The sequence below is a fragment of the Lichenostomus cassidix genome, chromosome 10 (assembly GCF_008360975.1).
Source record: "Lichenostomus cassidix isolate B80296 chromosome 10, HeHo_3.0, whole genome shotgun sequence".
In the NCBI taxonomy this organism is placed as follows: Eukaryota; Metazoa; Chordata; class Aves; order Passeriformes; family Meliphagidae; genus Lichenostomus; species Lichenostomus cassidix.
The window spans coordinates 13,385,734-13,403,753 of record NC_139491.1 but is presented as its reverse complement, the minus strand read 5'-3'; the positions used below and the strand labels follow the sequence as shown (position 1 = coordinate 13,403,753).

Sequence of the window (18,020 nt, the reverse complement as noted above, 5' to 3'; positions counted from 1 at the left end):
GAAAAAGCAACTGTATTTTACATATGTATCTTTTCATATCCTACTTGTGCGCATTTATGCTTGAGAATCATAACATCACTTTCAAGAATCTGTTTGGCTCCACCATCTTCCTTTACCCAGACAAAAATCAGCAGTTTCACAAAACCATGTTTTCTATACTTAAAACAAAAAAATAATTTTTAAATTTACATTTCTCCAGAACAATCCCGTTTGGAAGTATTGTATAATTGGAACTTGTTCTAATGAAGACCAGAAAAATACACAATTAACAATATGGCAGTTTTTGTATGATAGAGTGCAAACAGCTTAAAGAATAAATTCAAATTTACCTGTATATTAGGGACGGATGAACATGATTTTACAGAAATCTTCTTGGCTCCTGATTCAGGTGTAACTGTGATTCTGTTTGGCAACATCAAAGTAGAAGTTACTGTTTTAACTTCCTCTCTCTTACTCTGTCCTGGGAGTGTAGCTGACCTACCCATCAAGCTCTCAGTACCAGCTCCATTCTGTTTATGGTTTTGCAAAGAGCTGAAACTGCTGCTCTGAGTGTCTTTATTGGGCATTTGCAGTTTTCCAATACTTCGAGCAGAAATCTTCATCTCCTTAGAAGATGACTTTTGATCTCTGGATAGCTGCTTGTGAAGGCAAACTCTAGATGGTCTCAGCAAGTGCTCGGTTGACTTACCCAAGCTTTTACTGAATTCACCTAAATAATCTGAATTTACATCAAGTCCTAATGACAATGCACTGTCAACGCTTCTTGATCTTTTGCGATCATCTGGATGAATTCTATTCCTTTTTCCTGACCTGCCTCTTCTGTGAGCATCAACTTTCTTATCAAACTTTTCAATTAGCTGATCTACTCCTGGAAGTGAGCCAGTGTCAATATCACGACCAGTTCCGGGCAAGAATGGAATGTATCTCCTGTTTTCATGCCGGTTAACATTGTCTGCATAGATAGCGTATTCTTGATCATCCAGTAAAAATCTGTACAAGGAATTTGCAGAAGTGGGAGTAGCTGATGAGGATGATGATCTTCGTGAGCCATCCAATACTGGCCCAGTTGAATCTTGCCTGCGGAAGGGAAGGACATCTGGTCTAGGTTTTTTTGTCTCGGGGTAAGCAGTGGGACTGACACACGGGGATTCTGCAGGAGAAAATGAGTCTGAAACACACACCTCACTGGGGCTGATCGTGCTGCTGGGACAATTCAGCAGCTGCTTATTTGGATCTTCTACTGACCTGTTCAGATGTATTTTTTTTGAATTTGCTTTGGTTGGCTCTGCAAGGTAAGTATTTTTTTTCTGTAGGGACACTACTTTAGATGAAGAAATCCAAGGCTTTGTTTCAGTTTTTTCATCTACAAAAGACTTAGATTTACTGCACACAGAAGACTGATAATTATCCAAGTTCAAGTTATTTTTTTCAGGATCATAAGGCTGCAAAAGTTCAGGATGTCTTTGAAAATTCAACAAATTGGAGGATTTCATAGTTTCATCTTTAAAATCTGACATTCCACCTTCCTTTTCATCCACATTGGTTATCTTCAATTTTTTAAGCATAGAGGGTTGCATGTGCTGTGTTCCAGCAAATTTTGTGTGCTCGCTGATTTTCTCCTCCAACTTAAAAGCAGTATTGGAGTCTGCGGTTGGCTTGTTTACAGTCTGAGAAATGACCTGCTGTTCTTTTCCAGGAGGAGGAGGATTTTCTGACAAACATCCTTCTGTATTGTTCAGCACTATGTAAGGATGTCCATCGATTCCTTGGACTCGAATGCTGACACCATAAGACCCTGTCCTAGAATTTTGCGCATTTTTAGTTTTTTGAGTCTCTTCACTTGCGAGTTCAAGAGTGACTTCATAGTCCTGCTGCACGTGTTTAAAACCAGCAAAATAAGGCTCCATGTCTGTCAGAGGATTACAGCTGAATAGGAGAAAAATTACAAAATTGTCATTGTTTGAAGTAAGTTAGATTATTTCATTAATTACTTTATTCCACCATTCAATGTGACTATGAAGACTAATGGCAATACGCAGGGAAATCAATATCCAAGCTCTACCCAGCCCAAAGCGAATACACTGTGATACAAAGACAAATGTCAGACTGACACATTCTGGATCAATGTGATGTTATTTTATGAATGTTACCTTCAGAGAGTTGCTCACTGCTTTGGAATCAAATTACTTTAAATATAAGCAACTCTGGTACAATTTTTTGAATCAAAGTATGACTTAGGGGTATTTTCACTGTATTTACTGAAAAACTATACCCTGCACAAACCAATGATCATTTTAAAGCCAGCAGTTAGCACCAGTCATATTAACATTTAAATATACGCCCAGGAGAGCAAAACACAATCAGGCAGTTTTAGGTTTTATGAGTTTCAGGTAACTAAAGCACTGCAAGGAAGGTCAATATCCTCGTTCCTTTGAGTTGTGTTTTTTATGTACTTGGGTTTCAACATTTGTTCCTAATGACATGTAAAAATAAACTTTTTCATTTATTATCTCACTGTCACTCCTAAGAATAAACTTTCCTACAGATTAATTTAACAATCTCCTGAATGCAAGCTTGTTCCAAAAAACTCTAGCTGCTACCTCAAAACAAGATACTTTGCTGAGCAACAAAAATGGAAAAACACTGCTGGTATTTCCAAGGCTGACAATGCCTTTTTCAAAAGCAATGGGAATGCTAACTCCAACCTTTATATGCCAAAACTGTTTCAATCTATAAAAAATAAATTCAACCCTACCTGTGGTTTTAATGTTAAATGCCATTCTTTCTCTCTTTCTCTAACAGCTGGGTTTGTAGGCAGTTTTACTCTACTGTCTGTTGCAGATTATGAGCCAACTGTCTAAAGGCAGAGGCAGAGCAGTCACAGTACAAGCTGTGTCTATAAAGAATGGAACACAAGGCTGTGAGACTGATACAAAACCTGGAGGGAATAAACTGTTGAACTGAGCTGGAGAGTTGAGTCATCTCTGAAGCCTGACAAACATAAGATCACTAAACGATGGTAATCAGCAAGGGGAAGCCAAAACAACAGGATGTCTCATGGAAAAACAAACCTCTGCCAGTTTCACTCTCCCGTCTATCTCAGCATGAACCACCTCCCTCACATATTCTAGTCAAGAGGAGAGCTCTCATCTTTTCCTGACAGTGAATGAAAATGTTTAGCTCAATATTCATAGTATACAAATGTCCATCCAATTCTTCCTTCTAGCAGGATAGTTCCCCTCAAAAACCTCTTCTTCTCTCTAAAAACCAACTCCAGCTCCTCCTCAACAGCAGACTTACGAGTTAAAACCACACATGGTACATTTGGATGGGACCATGTAAGTGAAAGAAACCCATGCACTCATCTGCACTGCATGAACATGTGAGCATCTTTCCAAAAGGCTCTCCACTTAGCAATTCCAGCCACATTAGAAATGCCACGAAGACAAACTGCTTAGTATATGCAACTTTACACTACACCTTGAAGCTGTATTAGCAGATCTATAAAGTTTATCTGAATTTGTCAATAATGATAACTAATAAAACACATTAAAAGGGGCCAATAAAAATACACCTAAAAGTTTTTTTAAAAAATTACATCACTCTGCATAAGGAGCAGTTAAGCAATACATTACAATATGTCTATCTGGGGTGACTGCAAAAGCAGAGCTTTGAAACCTGTTGCAAAGTTGCTAAAAATATTAAATAAACAGAAAAAAACCCAACCAACCCCCCCAAAAATAACCACAAAACACCAATCCCCCTACTATATAGTGGAAACATATTTAGGTTAATAATCTACCTTAAATTAACCATTAATATGTTTAACTTGTCTCTAAAACAATAAAGTATGTCTATTTGTCTTCTTCACATGCACTGTACTAATAAAACTCTTAATTTTACTGTACAAAAGGATAAAACCTGATAGAAATAGCAGATGTAAACCAACAATTTTTTAAATAACACATTTTATCTTTCTGGAACTGTGAAAAAAAGATTACACATATAATTTCCCATTACATCAACACGGAAACAAGACAGATTACCATACTATTCAAATATTTGAAGGCTTTACTTAAAACTCTATTTTATAGGCTGTCAAACTGCATTGGGTAATACTCACATGAACTACATAATATCAAATAGTTGTTTTACAGCATACAAAAAAGTGGTTTTGCATTATTGTAAGCATTTTTAAATTTAAAAACAAAAATCATTACTAGCTTTCATCACACACAGCCTTTCTGAGGAAATCCTAAAACTATGTTAATTGATTAATTACAGTTACAGTCATTCTGCACACACACTGTACAGTCACATCTCAGGCTTTGGCAGGGTTACAGCAATAAAGGATAAGAGGACTGAAGCTGTTTCTCTCCCATCTGTCTGCCCTACTCCTCTGACAGATTTCACCACGTCAAAAATGAAAACATCTGAAAACTCTGATGGCTGAGTACACACCTCAGCCATGAAAAGCTGCAGATTGGCATAGTCAGGTAAATGAAATCAGCCTTGTGCTCCATGCTATGACCAACTGAAATCCTGACATGTGATACAGTGCAGGAGCTGACAGCTGGGGGCCCTGACAGCTACAACTGCCCGGGTTTAATCTTCTGTAAGTCTGCTGAAGCCCTCCAATGTTATGACAAAACAGTCTGTTTACTCTCCAGCTTATGAAAAGAGGTTAGATATTCGAATGGTAGCTAGAAGGCAATTTCCCTGTTTGTGGGGCTCCCTATTACGTATTTGTAGTCACTTTTAAAAAGAGAGAAGCTTTTTTTAATAGGAAGTGATATAAATCCTAATTCCAGGTTTTCTACCAAACTAATACTTCAAATTTTAAACTACATAGTCTTGCTAGTAATTTTATTTGCTCTCTCAGAGTTTAAACATACAATTTTCAGAAAACAGAAGCAATGACTAATAAAGTCTTAATTAGGTGGAAGACTATCATTCTACTATATTATAAAATCAGTTCCTATCTCCTGTCTGTGAAGCAAGTATCATTGCAACATCATATACAAATTAATCAGGACATAAGAAAAGACTACTTCAATAAATTATTTTCTTTTGAAAATATTCTACTTGCTAAAACAGGTAATATAGTCAGGGACACACAAGCATCAACATCTTGCAATCAGGTCAGCAAGTAACATACCACGGAATGATTGGATCACCTATTTTGTCTGCAACATGGCCTTGGACTGCTTGAGGTCAGCAGAAAATTTCAAACTGAATTTGTGTTTTCACTTCATTGTCAGGGATAGCAACCTTGAAAAACTTCTGTGAACAAACAAATAAAACTGGCACTCAATGCTGCTCAAGCCTCTCACTTTTGAGATTTTTTTCCTAAAATAAAACTTCTTAAAGTTGTTTAAACACTAATTTTAAATACTGACTTCAGTGGGTATGGAAGTCCCATATTTTATCATTACTCAGAAATGGTTTCATTTTTCTGAACATCTTTTTGCCAAAAATAGAAACTATGACATTTTTGTTTATAAAGAGAACTTGTCAGCAATAGTTTTCATATCTGAAAATCCAATACTCTGCATGTTCTTCTGTAGCAGTTTGTTGTTCACTGGTGATATGATACTCTACAAAGAACCAGAGGAGACAAACACTGAAGGTTTAACAGGGCAAAAACTTTTTTTTTTTTTAATTCCTTAAAAACATTTCCTTTCACAGCTATCTGATAGCTAGCTAATAGGAGCCACGTGACACCTGCCTTACAAAAAAGAAAAGCTCTGTCATGTGGAACCCTGGCTGCCCCCCTTGGCAACATGAGCAAAAAAGAGCATCTTTGAGAAACATTCTCCTGTGCCAGACACCTCTTCCCTTCTTAACATTATAGCATTACAAAGGCATGGAGTTGTCTCCACTATCCATTTCAGTTCCTCTTTAGCTAAATCTACAAGACAGATTTATTCCAAAAAATTGCATTCCCAATCCTGTTAAGTGCCAAACACTGCATGATAAGCTTGCTCTCCTTTATTCTGCCCACACCTCATTCCAAAGCACCTCCCGCTTTGTGCTCCAGCCTGCAAGCCAAAAACCTGCCCAGGACAGACATGGCTGCTGGGATACATGGGCCAGGCAGAGACACTGACCAGCGTGTGGGGGGACACGCTGTGCCACCAGCCTGTGGGGGGACACACTGTGCCACCAGCCTGTGGGGGGACACACTGTGCCACCAGCCTGTGGGGAGGGACACCATCCCACCAATGCATGTGTTCCCTGGCCTCCTCAAAGAGCCACAGATCCTTCAAGGGCATTGCCTCACATCACACAAATGCTCCTTTTGCATACATCTAGTGAGGGAATATGGAAGAATAAAAGAGATCTGGCTTTTCTTATGACATTAGATCTCCTCCCTGGCTGCCTTAATGTCAAAAAAAGAGGAACTCCCCCATTATCAAATCCTGAGTCTTCTAAGACTGGATCACCTGAAGACTTTTCATTAAAGGACGATGAGGGCATACCTCATTATCTCCTCTATGGAGGGGAGAACTTTTAGAATTCTGAAAATTTTAAACTATTTAAGGCTAAATTATCAAATTACATTTGGTTCCATGTAATTTATTTCCAAATTTTGTTACCATAAGGAAAAAACCCTCATGACCCATATTATTTAATCAGTGTCTTTTTTGAAAAAGCGGGATGTGACAGTTTATGGCTGTTTACTCCAGATATTTCACATGCACAGCAAAATGCCAGGAAGGAACTATAAAATTTGTTCTCCAGCCTTACATAACATTGAGCTTGCTCTCCAAGCTAAATAATGGATTCTCTGTGCAGCTGACTATTCAGAAAGTATCAGCAGTATCACACAAAGACAAAGTGGGTGTTAGGTCAATAATAAATGACAGTGCTATGGAAAAAGGTCAGGAAATAACTTTAGGAGAGAACAGGAAGGAAAACTTACATACTGTGAGGGTAAAGAAAAGGAAACAGACAGGATAATTCATGGAAAGACCAAACCTGTAATGTTTTTACACTTGATGGAACACATTCTCACAAACGTGCCTTGCGAGTATGAGGGGAAACTTCATCATTGTCAATCCTACCTACAATTTGCTTCAGCAAAAGAAAAATGGGCCTGGGTTGCTGTCCCTTTTAGTCTGTGTGGAAGATACCTCTGAGGCAGGACAAGTTTATTTGATCTATTGCTTACAGAGAGCAGAAGGGAGAAAAGTGCAATCCTAAAATTCTAGATATGGGACTGCAAAAAAAGACAGTAAATCTCATTTAAGAGCAAAATGAAGATATCCAGCAACAGAAAGACATCTGAAACAAGTCTGCCATCTTTCCAACCAATCCCTTATCCCCATTTAAGACTTTTTCCTACTTGACATTTTTTTGTCTATATAAAATTATATTTATAGCACATCTGGCAGTTACTCCTCCCAATTATTAGAAAGAAAATTATGACAGTTACAGTGTACAATGAAACTGTCACCATTTATTTTTCTCTGGCACTGACTGTAAACTGCCACTCCCTGTCTAGTGGTCAAAATTAAAAGCTTTCAAAAGGCCTATAACAAAGGATCTTCTGCAGGCATCAGTAGGAAAAAAAAAACCACTCAGATATTTATTTTATTATCAGTCAGCTTTTCTGATGTCAGCATCAAAGACTTACTTAAAATTTCTATAAATGAAGAACTGGAAAACAAACCACTGAAATATTCATTCAAATATTCATTCCCTTTTAAAACAGCCCAAAAGCTTCATGTCCAACCTCTTCTTCCTACTTGCTGGAAGGAAAGATACTGCAACAAATTTTATACTTGAAAACAATCAGGAGTTACTATGAACCTAAGCCACATGGCATGTATTTTTCAAAACTCCACATAAGATACTGCAACAAATTTTATACTTGAAAACAATCAGGAGTTACTGTGAACCTAAGCCACATGGCATGTATTTTTCAAAACTCCACATACCAGTATTAGACTGCAAGGACTTATGCTTGGTACCACACAAACACAAGACCAAATCAAGATGTCTTCAGCATTCAAGACAGGGTTGACCTATCACTGTCAACAGAATTAGCCTTATGTATTTCACAAAAAGCTAGTATATTATATTCTTCAAAAACCACTACATCTAAATGCACTCAGTACTAGATGCCATGCACCACCTCAGCTCCAGTCCCCCCATGCCCCTGTATTAGTAACTGGTGCAGTGCAAAGAGGAAAGGACCAGGTGTGACCTGCTGCACTCCACTGTGGTTGCAGGGCTTCCTATCCAACACTGCCCAGCTCCCTGCAGCGAGATTCACACCCACTGCCAGTCCGAGGTGTGCACAGTGCCCACGGAGAAAAGCAGCTGCTGCACGACCACACACCCACACTGCAGCTGAGCCACGCAAGCCTCCCTCTGACAGCAGTAATTCCAGCCTCCACACCAGAAGCCACATAGGTCTGTACCTTCCATAAACGCAATATGAACTGGGTTTTCTTTTCCTGTGACCTAGCTGTGATTAAATACAGTAGTCATATAGCTTCATAGTCATATAGCTTTGGATGCATAGTGAAAAATGAAGTCCAGCCAAGAACAATGACCCAGAGAAAGAATCAAGAGTAATACATTTTTATAGGAAGTATTTCAACATTTCTGAACTAACTGCTTTCATTTTTATTCTGTGAAAAATACCACACTGTTCTGATTCCAGATTGCAGCCTATGGATGACAAGTTAGAACATCCTGCAGGACGAAAATTCCAGTAACACTTTTCTTCTATAGCTGTTAGTGAAAGCCAAAAGCCATGCTTTGGTTAGTATGGATTACAGTCATGGATATTATTTTATCAATTTCTTCCAAAATACACTAGAGCAAAGTGGACAGTTTTCAGGTTTGCTGCCTTAGGAATGAGAATTTCACTTTCAATTCCACCCAGATATTAAAACAACTTTATTCAGATAGTCAGCCAATAAAACGGAATATTAGTAGCCACCTTATCAAGGACAGGAAGAGGCTGTATTTAATAAAGACTGTCAGTTGGAGGAACAATTAAAAGCAGTTAGAGCAAAAGATACTTTTCACTTGCTCACAATTTGGTTCATACTTCCTCTGGCTGAAAAATGTTGTGTGTGAGGAAGACTCAGTGTTTGAAATGTAAAACATCTTGTTAGTCCTATGAAAGTATGTGACAGATCAGCCAAATGCTTGAGCTGTGTGACAGCTAGCAGGTTTCGCTGGCTTATTTGTTGGTTGGCTTGGTTGGTTTTTTTTTTCCAAATGAAAATCTGCTTCAATGGCTGTAAGTCAACAACAACACATTTTGGCAGATCCTCAGGTCTCATAAACTTTCAGAGTTTTATTGAAAACAAGGACATTACATACATACATATATATATATATAATTTTCTTTGTCTGCTATGCATGAATTCATATAGTCATTATTTTACAGGATTTATCCCCAGAGGAAATAACACATGGCCTAATAACTTTGCTTACTGATGCAAAGTCTTAATTTTGTTTATGATGAAAATGCTAAGAAATCCCCAAATTTCTCATGTAATATTCTAAACTATTACCACTGCGTTATATACTTAGTAACACTATTTAAAAGGTCTCTTTTTCTTTACTAAAGTAATGTTTCCAGATTTTCCCAAATCATAAACAAAAAGTAATCAGAAACTAAACCCAAATCCATTAAAAGTATACTGAATCAGAAGTCAACCTGTATCTAAAATACAGTTCCAACAAACTAATTCATGGGATCTGCAGTGACTAGTCCCAGGTCCTGCATGCTGGGATAGTGGTTAAGTCACTGGAGGGAGGTGGAGAGCTGCACTTGTTTATTCATGGTTCCTGTGGTACTCTGTGGACACAAACACCTGCCTGAGTGTGCTTGTGCCATGCTACTGTTTCATCTCCCATACAGGCTCAGATACAAGCTTCTGTACAAGTTGGTGTTTGCCACTAACAGCATCTAATTACTGGGGTTATCTTGTGAGTATCCTGACACTACTGCTGTACAATTAATATTTAGAAACTTCAAATACAAAATGCAAGCAAACAACAAAACCTTATAAAAACTTATCTCAGAGTTAACTACACATACACATGATACAACTACACTCAATTTTCCTTCATTTTTCTTACAAACTTGTAAAGGAGGTTAAAAACAACAAAAAAGAAGTAATAAAGTCACCAAGAGGAAATGTTATTTTATATACTCTCTTCTACTTTATCAAGTTCTTAATGTTCATATAGGTTAAGTATTGACAGAAATGACAGCTGAGAGACACAAGGATACTAACAGGTTCTGAAAGAGGTTTGTGAGTTCAAATACAATAGCTGGTTTGCATCCAAACATCTCATAGGATTACACTCACTCCACAAGAGATTCTGTGTTGTTTCATTACATTTTCCTCCAATTGTCAGTGTTAGAAACTGTATTTTGTTCCAAAGGAAATTATCTAAGTACATCCCAATGATATCATTATTGTTTAAACAGAAGAGAGTATCCTGTTCATATTTTTAGAAGCTTGAGCAAAAAATCTCACGTTTGTTAAGAGGCTCTCATTAAGCCCTTCTCAATGGAACTGACACAGCTAGGGTAACCTTTGTTAAAAAGTTTTACAAGTGCTTCAGTAACACATATTTATTTATAATATTATCTAACATAAATAAATAATAAAAGGTTCCCATACTCCAAAAATTTGTCCTTCACTTTAAATGTGACATTTAATTGGACCTTCTCCTCATTATTCCCACACAAAAACTATAACCTTGTCTGCAGGAATTACACTTACAGCAACCCAACAGATGCTATTTGCATAACCTTGGTTATATATGCGTAACTTATTCCTGAACAAAATTAATAATAAACTATGAGTACAGCTGCTTGCAAAGAGCAAGGTCTCTGTATAGAGACTTATATAAAGACACACAGAGCAGGGTTAATCTCTATGGAGATGCAAGTATTAAGTACAAAAACTACATGTAAAATAGGCCGTAGGAGTCATATTTACACAGCCAACATAAGGCCACAGCTTCATGTGTATTCAAGCTAGTTATGCCTCCCATTTTTCTACTGTTAAACTTTGTCTTAATTACATTGTATTCTTTAAACACTTGGCTTCACACCCATCTAGCTTCTTTCAACTAACTCAGCCATGCGTTTTCAAATTTAAATATGCAGTCAGTACTGCAGGCCCTGAGCCCAGGCCCCACCAGACAAGATGATATCATCACACTGTCTGAGAGACATAAGCTGAGTATAGACAAGAGAGGTTAGAAAACTCCACAGAGGAAAGGAGCTTCACAGTGTGGTGGACTGAATCACATAGAAGGGCTTGCAAAGCCTATGCAACCAAAGTGACCTGGTGTGGGCCCTGTGAGCACAGGTTTAACCAGCTCCCATAAGCTGCCACACTTCTCATCTTCACGCTGGAATAGCATAATTAGTGGGGGAAATGAGAGAGGTAGGGCCGCTTCTTTATGAAGCTTGAAGTGTCTGTGGAATTATAATGTAACATTGCATGCCAATTGTTCTTGTAAATAAAAGCTGCTACTGCTGAACATTTGCTCCCTGCATATAACAGCTAATGGTGTGCAAATAAATGTAGGAAGGCATACCCCAACCAATTTCAACAAGGCCTACAAAATATTCTGAGTCTGATTTACATCACTGAAAACACTCCCCCATCTCTATATAGAAGCTGACATTTTGCCCTACTTCTGCATTATGCTTATGTTGAAACAGGATGCCAATAAACTACCCCCTTTTGTGTATTTTTATGTACATGAAATACATCTTCCATTCTAGTAAACTCCAACAGTTCTTACAGATATCTTTCAATATAATTTAAAATAGGGTTAAAACATTCCTAATGGCTGCTAATTACTTATCAGGCTTCTGCAAGTGTGTATGAGAGTTAATACAAACACACACAGGAATACATGAACACACATCCATATGAATATGTAAGCACGGGCAGCAGAGACAATGCATCTCCTTTTCACACTATATTTAGTTTCCACATCCACATTTTAGCTACTTTTACATGGTGAGCGTAACGTATATACAACTAAAGAATTGCAAACTGCTGCAAATGCCTAGAGTCAAAATAGGGTCATGCTCAGATTACTGAGAGTCGTATGTGAATGGTAATGACTCCTGGGCATGCCTGGGGATCCCCACAGAAAGGGGCCATTGGGGTAATCACTGAAGCACCTCCCAGTCTTACCAATCTCCCTGGTGGTTTTTTGCAATGAGACATTTCTCCAATCACATTTACTCCTCATTGCTCTCTATTTTTACCAAAATCAAGAACAATGTGAAAAGTTATTACATAATATTAATTTTAAATCTCACACTGTCAGCCTGGTTAATGAAACCTGTAAATACAAAAGATGGACCAATAGAAATTGTAACTTTTCGTTTGGCTAGAAATTTAGAGGCACTCTTGGAAAAACAAAACTGTATACTTAAAATGTCTGGTTACGGATTTTGTCATCCACTTTATTTCACATAAAACAAAAGGTTATAAGCCTAAATTTGGATTAATTCCTCCAAGGAGGCTGCCAGCTCTGTTGGCAGAGATGGTACAGGATCAGAACAAATACACTGAGCTCTAATCCCAAACAGTGGCAACTCCATGACTACCACTCCACTAAATCTTTAGCACATGCATTCTTAACATGTTAATTTCTTGGGGTTTAATATTAAATTTCCATACTTGGCTATACTGAAAAATATTACCATTTTGATTTAACACTATTCAGAGTCAAGGTCAAAGCAGTTTCTGAAATGTGTTCATGTTTCCAGATAAACATGCCTGGAATAAACACCCCATGAACACGTGAAACACTTTCCCTCATACAACAACCTAGTAATGCAGCATTCTCAGCAGATTCTCCATTCTTCTGCCAATTAAGAATAGAAATAGCAAAACCAACCTATTTGTTTTGTTTTTGCACATCCTTCCAACACAGCATTCAAGTTGCATTAAAAACAGAATTACCAAACCTACATTCAGGATGGATGTGTCAAGTGTATACCACCTTCCTCTGTACACAGTTTGTTGAGACCTAGCAACAAAACCAAAGAAATTCTAACACCTTCATCTCATCCTGCCCATTCAAAACATTTGTTAATCTAAATATTGTAAGGCTGTAAGTCTTTGCAAAGTCTGCCTCTGAATGGTATCACTGAATTGATCAGGTGAAAGACAATCTCCTCTAACCCTTAAAAAAAAGAAGTGGGACAGACAGAAGAAACAAATTTATTAAGCCTGCTTCATCTGAGCACAGGGGCAGTAGGCAGCTGCAACATTTCTGCTGCCATTCTGAGTTGCATGCAGAAGTGAAAAAAATGTCCCATTGTTTTAGTGCTCACTGCCATTTCTCAGAAATCTATTACTATCAGTGATCATGACCTTGCAAATTCCTTTCTCTCAACACAGGTAGATGCTGCCATAGGCTGAACACTGTTTTGCATCATTAGGCTCACATGCTTGGTATATACAGATACCAGGTTATTTCCACAGTAAAAAGGCCATATAACAATGACATCCTCATCACTATGACTTCAAAATGCAGAAATGGTATAACAGTAGACTACAGAACGAAACTGTGATGGTCTACTTTTGTTTAAATTTTTACACCTGCAGAATTATTTGGCCTCAAAATGCTTCAGTAGCTATTTGTAAATTACAACCTGCCCACTATGACCCAGGCTGAATAAACTCATAGCACACATACTCATCTTCCATTGCTCCATGACAAAAGACTTAAAAACTCACATTTGAGTCATGCCATTTCACCTACACATTTCAGATGACACTGCAGAACCCAGACAAACCAGTTTCACCAATACTCCCAGAAAGATCAACTTCCTATTACACAATGTAAACCAGAAGAAGGAACTGTCACCAATTCTTTTCTGCAGCTCTGTCATCCTCTTATTGAGGTAAAACTCCTTATACAGGATATACCACAGATCATTTCTGCAGCGAATTCAATTCCACATCTCCCATATAAACTCTGCCAGGGGAACCTAAGTGGGTTTTCAGACCTTTTAGTAATGACAGTGAGATCTAATAATGCAACTAAGAGAAATTAAAATAAGCTGGTTTGCTTGGAGGCAATTTAAGCAGCCTAAGTAGTCTAGATTCATTAGATTTAAAAGCAAAATGCAACTAAGTCAGACAATGAGAATAAAATACAAACAAAAAACCAGTTGTGTGGTACCCTCGTGAAGTAGACAGGCTCCCCACAAATTCAGTACTCAAGGGGGTTAGCAATGATAAGGCCTTTTTACTACTGTCACAACACTAGTTACCTTTGTCATGCGTATTTGCATTGAGCTGGCATTTAGAAACAGTTAATATCAGTTACAATTCAAGGTATATGTAAATCAACTAGGAATACTTTTCCTATGATTAACATATTAGAAACACCTTGAAGTTGTAAACACATGCATGCAAAAACATCAGTACCTTTATAAGATACTTCACTTGAAGCACTGCATTTTTTGCTTATCTCAGATTAATTTTAAAAAAACCCACGAATACTAAACAACAAATGGTCTGCTAAAAACAATCATCTTCTCTTATGTAAAAGATTATCTTAGGATATTAAGACAATTTTAACAAAAATTAGAAGCATCACTTTCCTTTTTTACAGTTTTGTTTTAAAAGTGTAGCTGTGTCTCAAAATTAATAACATAAAAGCAGTATAATTGCCTTTCAGAACATGACAAACTTCTAAAACATAATGCTTACTACCCTGTTAATGGCATGTTTCAATACTGTACGAAAGTTTTCATTTCAATTTATATTCCTTTTCCAAAAGAAAAGAAGTTCAAACTAACACTCTAATTATATTAAGAGAAAAAAAAAAAAAAAAGAGAAAGGGTTATAGAAACTTGTTATACTTTTACATTAATCATCAGTAACCACATCTGGCTTAGAACACACTGTGAGCATAAGCAGATTTCTCCTGGGTCTCATATGAGAAAAAAACCCAAGACAATTCAACGACTATGACACTTCCAGAAAATGTAATTACTAGTCAAACAAGTTCTTGCAAAGTACCTTTAAAAAGTAAACAGTAGCTTGGTTTTACCATTTTAATTAAGTTTTTATAGAAGTTTTAAAGTTCAATTAAAACCAGCTCTAGAAAGAGATTCATAACTACAAGACATGTGACAGTTGTCAGCATAGGCGTCAGACACTGAATCCATCAAGTTCCCATGGGTGTAGCACAAGTTGGGATATACTTAGGGGATTTCTGATTCACCCACAGGATTCACTTCTAGGAGTCCACACAAGATAAACACAGTGCAGATGTTCAGAAAAATAGAATACCTTTCAACAAGAGGTTTCCACTACTGCTATTTTGATAACCACTCAACTTGTATTGCAACAGTTTTAAAAAAAATATTTGCATGCTAAAAAAAAAAAAGAGAAAGATAAAGCTGCTACAGCTGTTCTGTCAACTGCAAATCCAATGAAAACTCACCACAGAAGTTTTATCGCAGCACTGATCTCCCCATAAAGTTGTCATCAAATTGGAAGGATATAAATTATATCAGATGCAAAGTTAATTGGAAGAAGAACAAATGGCAGAACTGCCATTCTAAACTTTTCCCATGGAAAAGAACACACACAATGCGGACACACCCTTTCGCAAAAAACACGCTAATTCGCTGAATAAAAGAGAGATAAAGAAGTCAAGAGTGCCCTCTGCCCAGGAATGCCAGGAATCCCCGGAGGAATGCGTGGAGAAGGCGGGCTGGGCGCCCCGCGGGGGCTCCGGGCCCCGCCCGCCCACCTGGAGCGCAGGGCCGGCCGTGTACCTCCAGCTGCGGCAGCGCAGCCACCGCTCCGGGGCAGCAGCGGCCGGCCCCGCTCGGGGGAAGACCCCGCTCCTGACAGCCCCAGGGACAGCGAACAACTCCGGGCTAGTCGGAGTCTGCTCTCCCAGCAGCTCCCTCTGCCCCGGGCCGCTGTGCTCGCCCGCCCCGGGGCGGCCCCGCTCCGCTGGCCAGCGCAGCCCCGAGCAGCGCCCGGGGCAAGAGCTGCCCCGGCACGGCCGGAGCTCCGCCAGCTCCCCGCGCGTCACCCGCCAGCGTGAGGGGAGAGCCGCCGTGTTCTCTCCTCACGCCGGGAGGGCCCGGCGCCCTCGGCCTTTGGAAAGGCGCGCGTTTAACGGAGCTGAGGAAAGCAGCGACCCAGGGCGCCTCGGCGCCGGGAGCCACCGCCACAGCCGCGGGCGGCAGCGCCTGCGGCACCGCACGGCGACAGCCCCCGTGCCCACCGCGCTCCGCTCCGGTCCGGTCGCGCCACAGTCCTGCGCCCGCCCGGCCCCGGCCATCGCTGCAGGGGAAAGCGGGCGACGCAGTGCCCCCCTCAGTTCCCAGACCGCCCGCCGCCGCTCTCCTCACCCGTCCCGAGCCGCCTCGCTCTCTCAGGGGGATCCCCGCCAACTCCGCGCCGCTCTCCCCGCCGCCCCGCCAGCCGCGCTCGCCGCCGGAGCCCAGCGCGCACTGCCCGCCCCCTCCAGCGGGGGAGGGGGCTCGCGGCCGGGCCGGGGAGGAGCCAGGCGGGGGGCGCTCCCTCAGGTGAGCCCGGGGCTTCCCGCCGCTTTCCCGCCCGCCCGCGACCTTCGGTCTCCCTGAGGGAGCGCGCGGCGCGCCCGGAGCCCCCCGACGGTCACCTACAGCCGCAAACAGAGGGCAGAGTCTGCTCCTCCTCAGCTCGGGCTGCGGCGAACCGCGCCGGGACGGAACGGGGTGGCCACAACAACCCTCTGAGGAAGAAACCCAGTCCCGGGCCCGGGTACCGTCGGCTCGGGCCCGCCTGACAGGCGGGTTTGTTTTCCCTGGCCGTGTGGAGGCGGCGGGAAGGGCTGAGGCAGCACAGGGCCGGGGCAGGGCGGGCGCGGCTCTGGCCGTGAGGAGGAGGTGAGGGAAGCGCAGAGCGGGGCTGCAGCGCCCAACGGGGCAGCGTGCCCGTGCTGCTCCCGCTGCAGCGTCACCAGCACCCCTGGGCACACCTCGCTGCCTCGGGCACTCCGGGTGATTTCCACACTGTCTTCAGCTAGACTGGAAATATCACAGCAAGGTGATTCCAGAGTATTCCGCACGTACAGTGGGAACGGAAGAGCTCTCATAGTAAAGCATGTCTCGCTCCCTGATCCATCAGTGGAGGAAAGGTAGGTGCTACAGACTGGGGATTTACATCCAAAAACTGGGTGTCATCCAAAAAACCACAAAAAAAACAGTGTCTACAATCATGTCACAAGTAATGGGCCTCAGACAGTTTTTCCCATGCTTATGAATTTGTTCTCAAGATTTGAACAACATAAACCAAGGAGCATTGTCAGAAGATAGGTTATAGTGAATATAGAGGGGGAAAAACCACAAAAAAATGTGATATACCCCTGTCTACAAAAGAAAAATGCTGGGCAGTGAACATGAGAAGGACAAATTTAGTATACAGGTCATGAAAACCATATCAAAGTTGTTCAACAGGGGGAGCATGGATAGGAACACATCCTTTCAAATCCAACAGTGCTGCAGGTCACTGCTCAGATTTCTGTCAGAGCTGCTCTGATACCTGTTACACATCTGTGAAAAGAAGCCTAATTAGAAACACTGCTGTGTGTATATATATATATATGGAATTTTATGTAATTGTATGGATTTTCTGTAAAGAATGGCCCTGTCTTAATTAGAATAAACAGAGGAGGTTCAAGGGGAAAAGGCAGCGTTCCAAATACAACGTCAGGATTGACACTGTATCCAGCTTTGGGTTCTGAGTTGGGGGAAAAAAAAGGTAAAGTTCTCATAATCTACACCAGAAAATTAAATGCATTCTCAGAATTTTTTTTTAAATACGTATTTTGGTAGTATTACAAGTCAGTATTCCATAAGGACCTATTGAATTCTGCAAGAAATGGTCAAAAGCAAAACAAGGAGAGAGAGAAGTACGGACTGACAGCTTGTGATAAAATACTATATTGATGGTTAATCAGTAGAAAGAACTGTAAACTGTAAGAAT

General features: G+C 40.3%; 1 protein-coding gene across 5 annotated transcripts in view; it reads right to left on the bottom strand.

The window, feature by feature from the left end:
* CGNL1 (cingulin like 1) overlaps positions 1-16,602 on the bottom strand; it is a 54,659-nt gene extending 38,057 nt beyond the window's left edge. Inside the window, exons 1-3 of one of the 5 annotated variants that reach the window (XM_085070728.1) lie at positions 16,403-16,601; positions 2,756-2,896; positions 330-1,926 (exon numbers count right to left, since the gene is read on the bottom strand). In XM_085070728.1, the coding sequence (XP_084926854.1) occupies positions 330-1,907 (1,578 nt within the window). In that variant the 5' untranslated portion in view covers positions 1,908-1,926; positions 2,756-2,896; positions 16,403-16,601. Of the gene's footprint in view, positions 1-329; positions 1,927-2,755; positions 2,897-15,477; positions 15,608-16,402 lie in introns of those variants that run through there. The other 4 variants (XM_085070731.1, XM_085070730.1, XM_085070726.1 and 1 more) reach the window with 4 other exon arrangements.
* Positions 16,603-18,020: the final 1,418 nt, after the last annotated feature.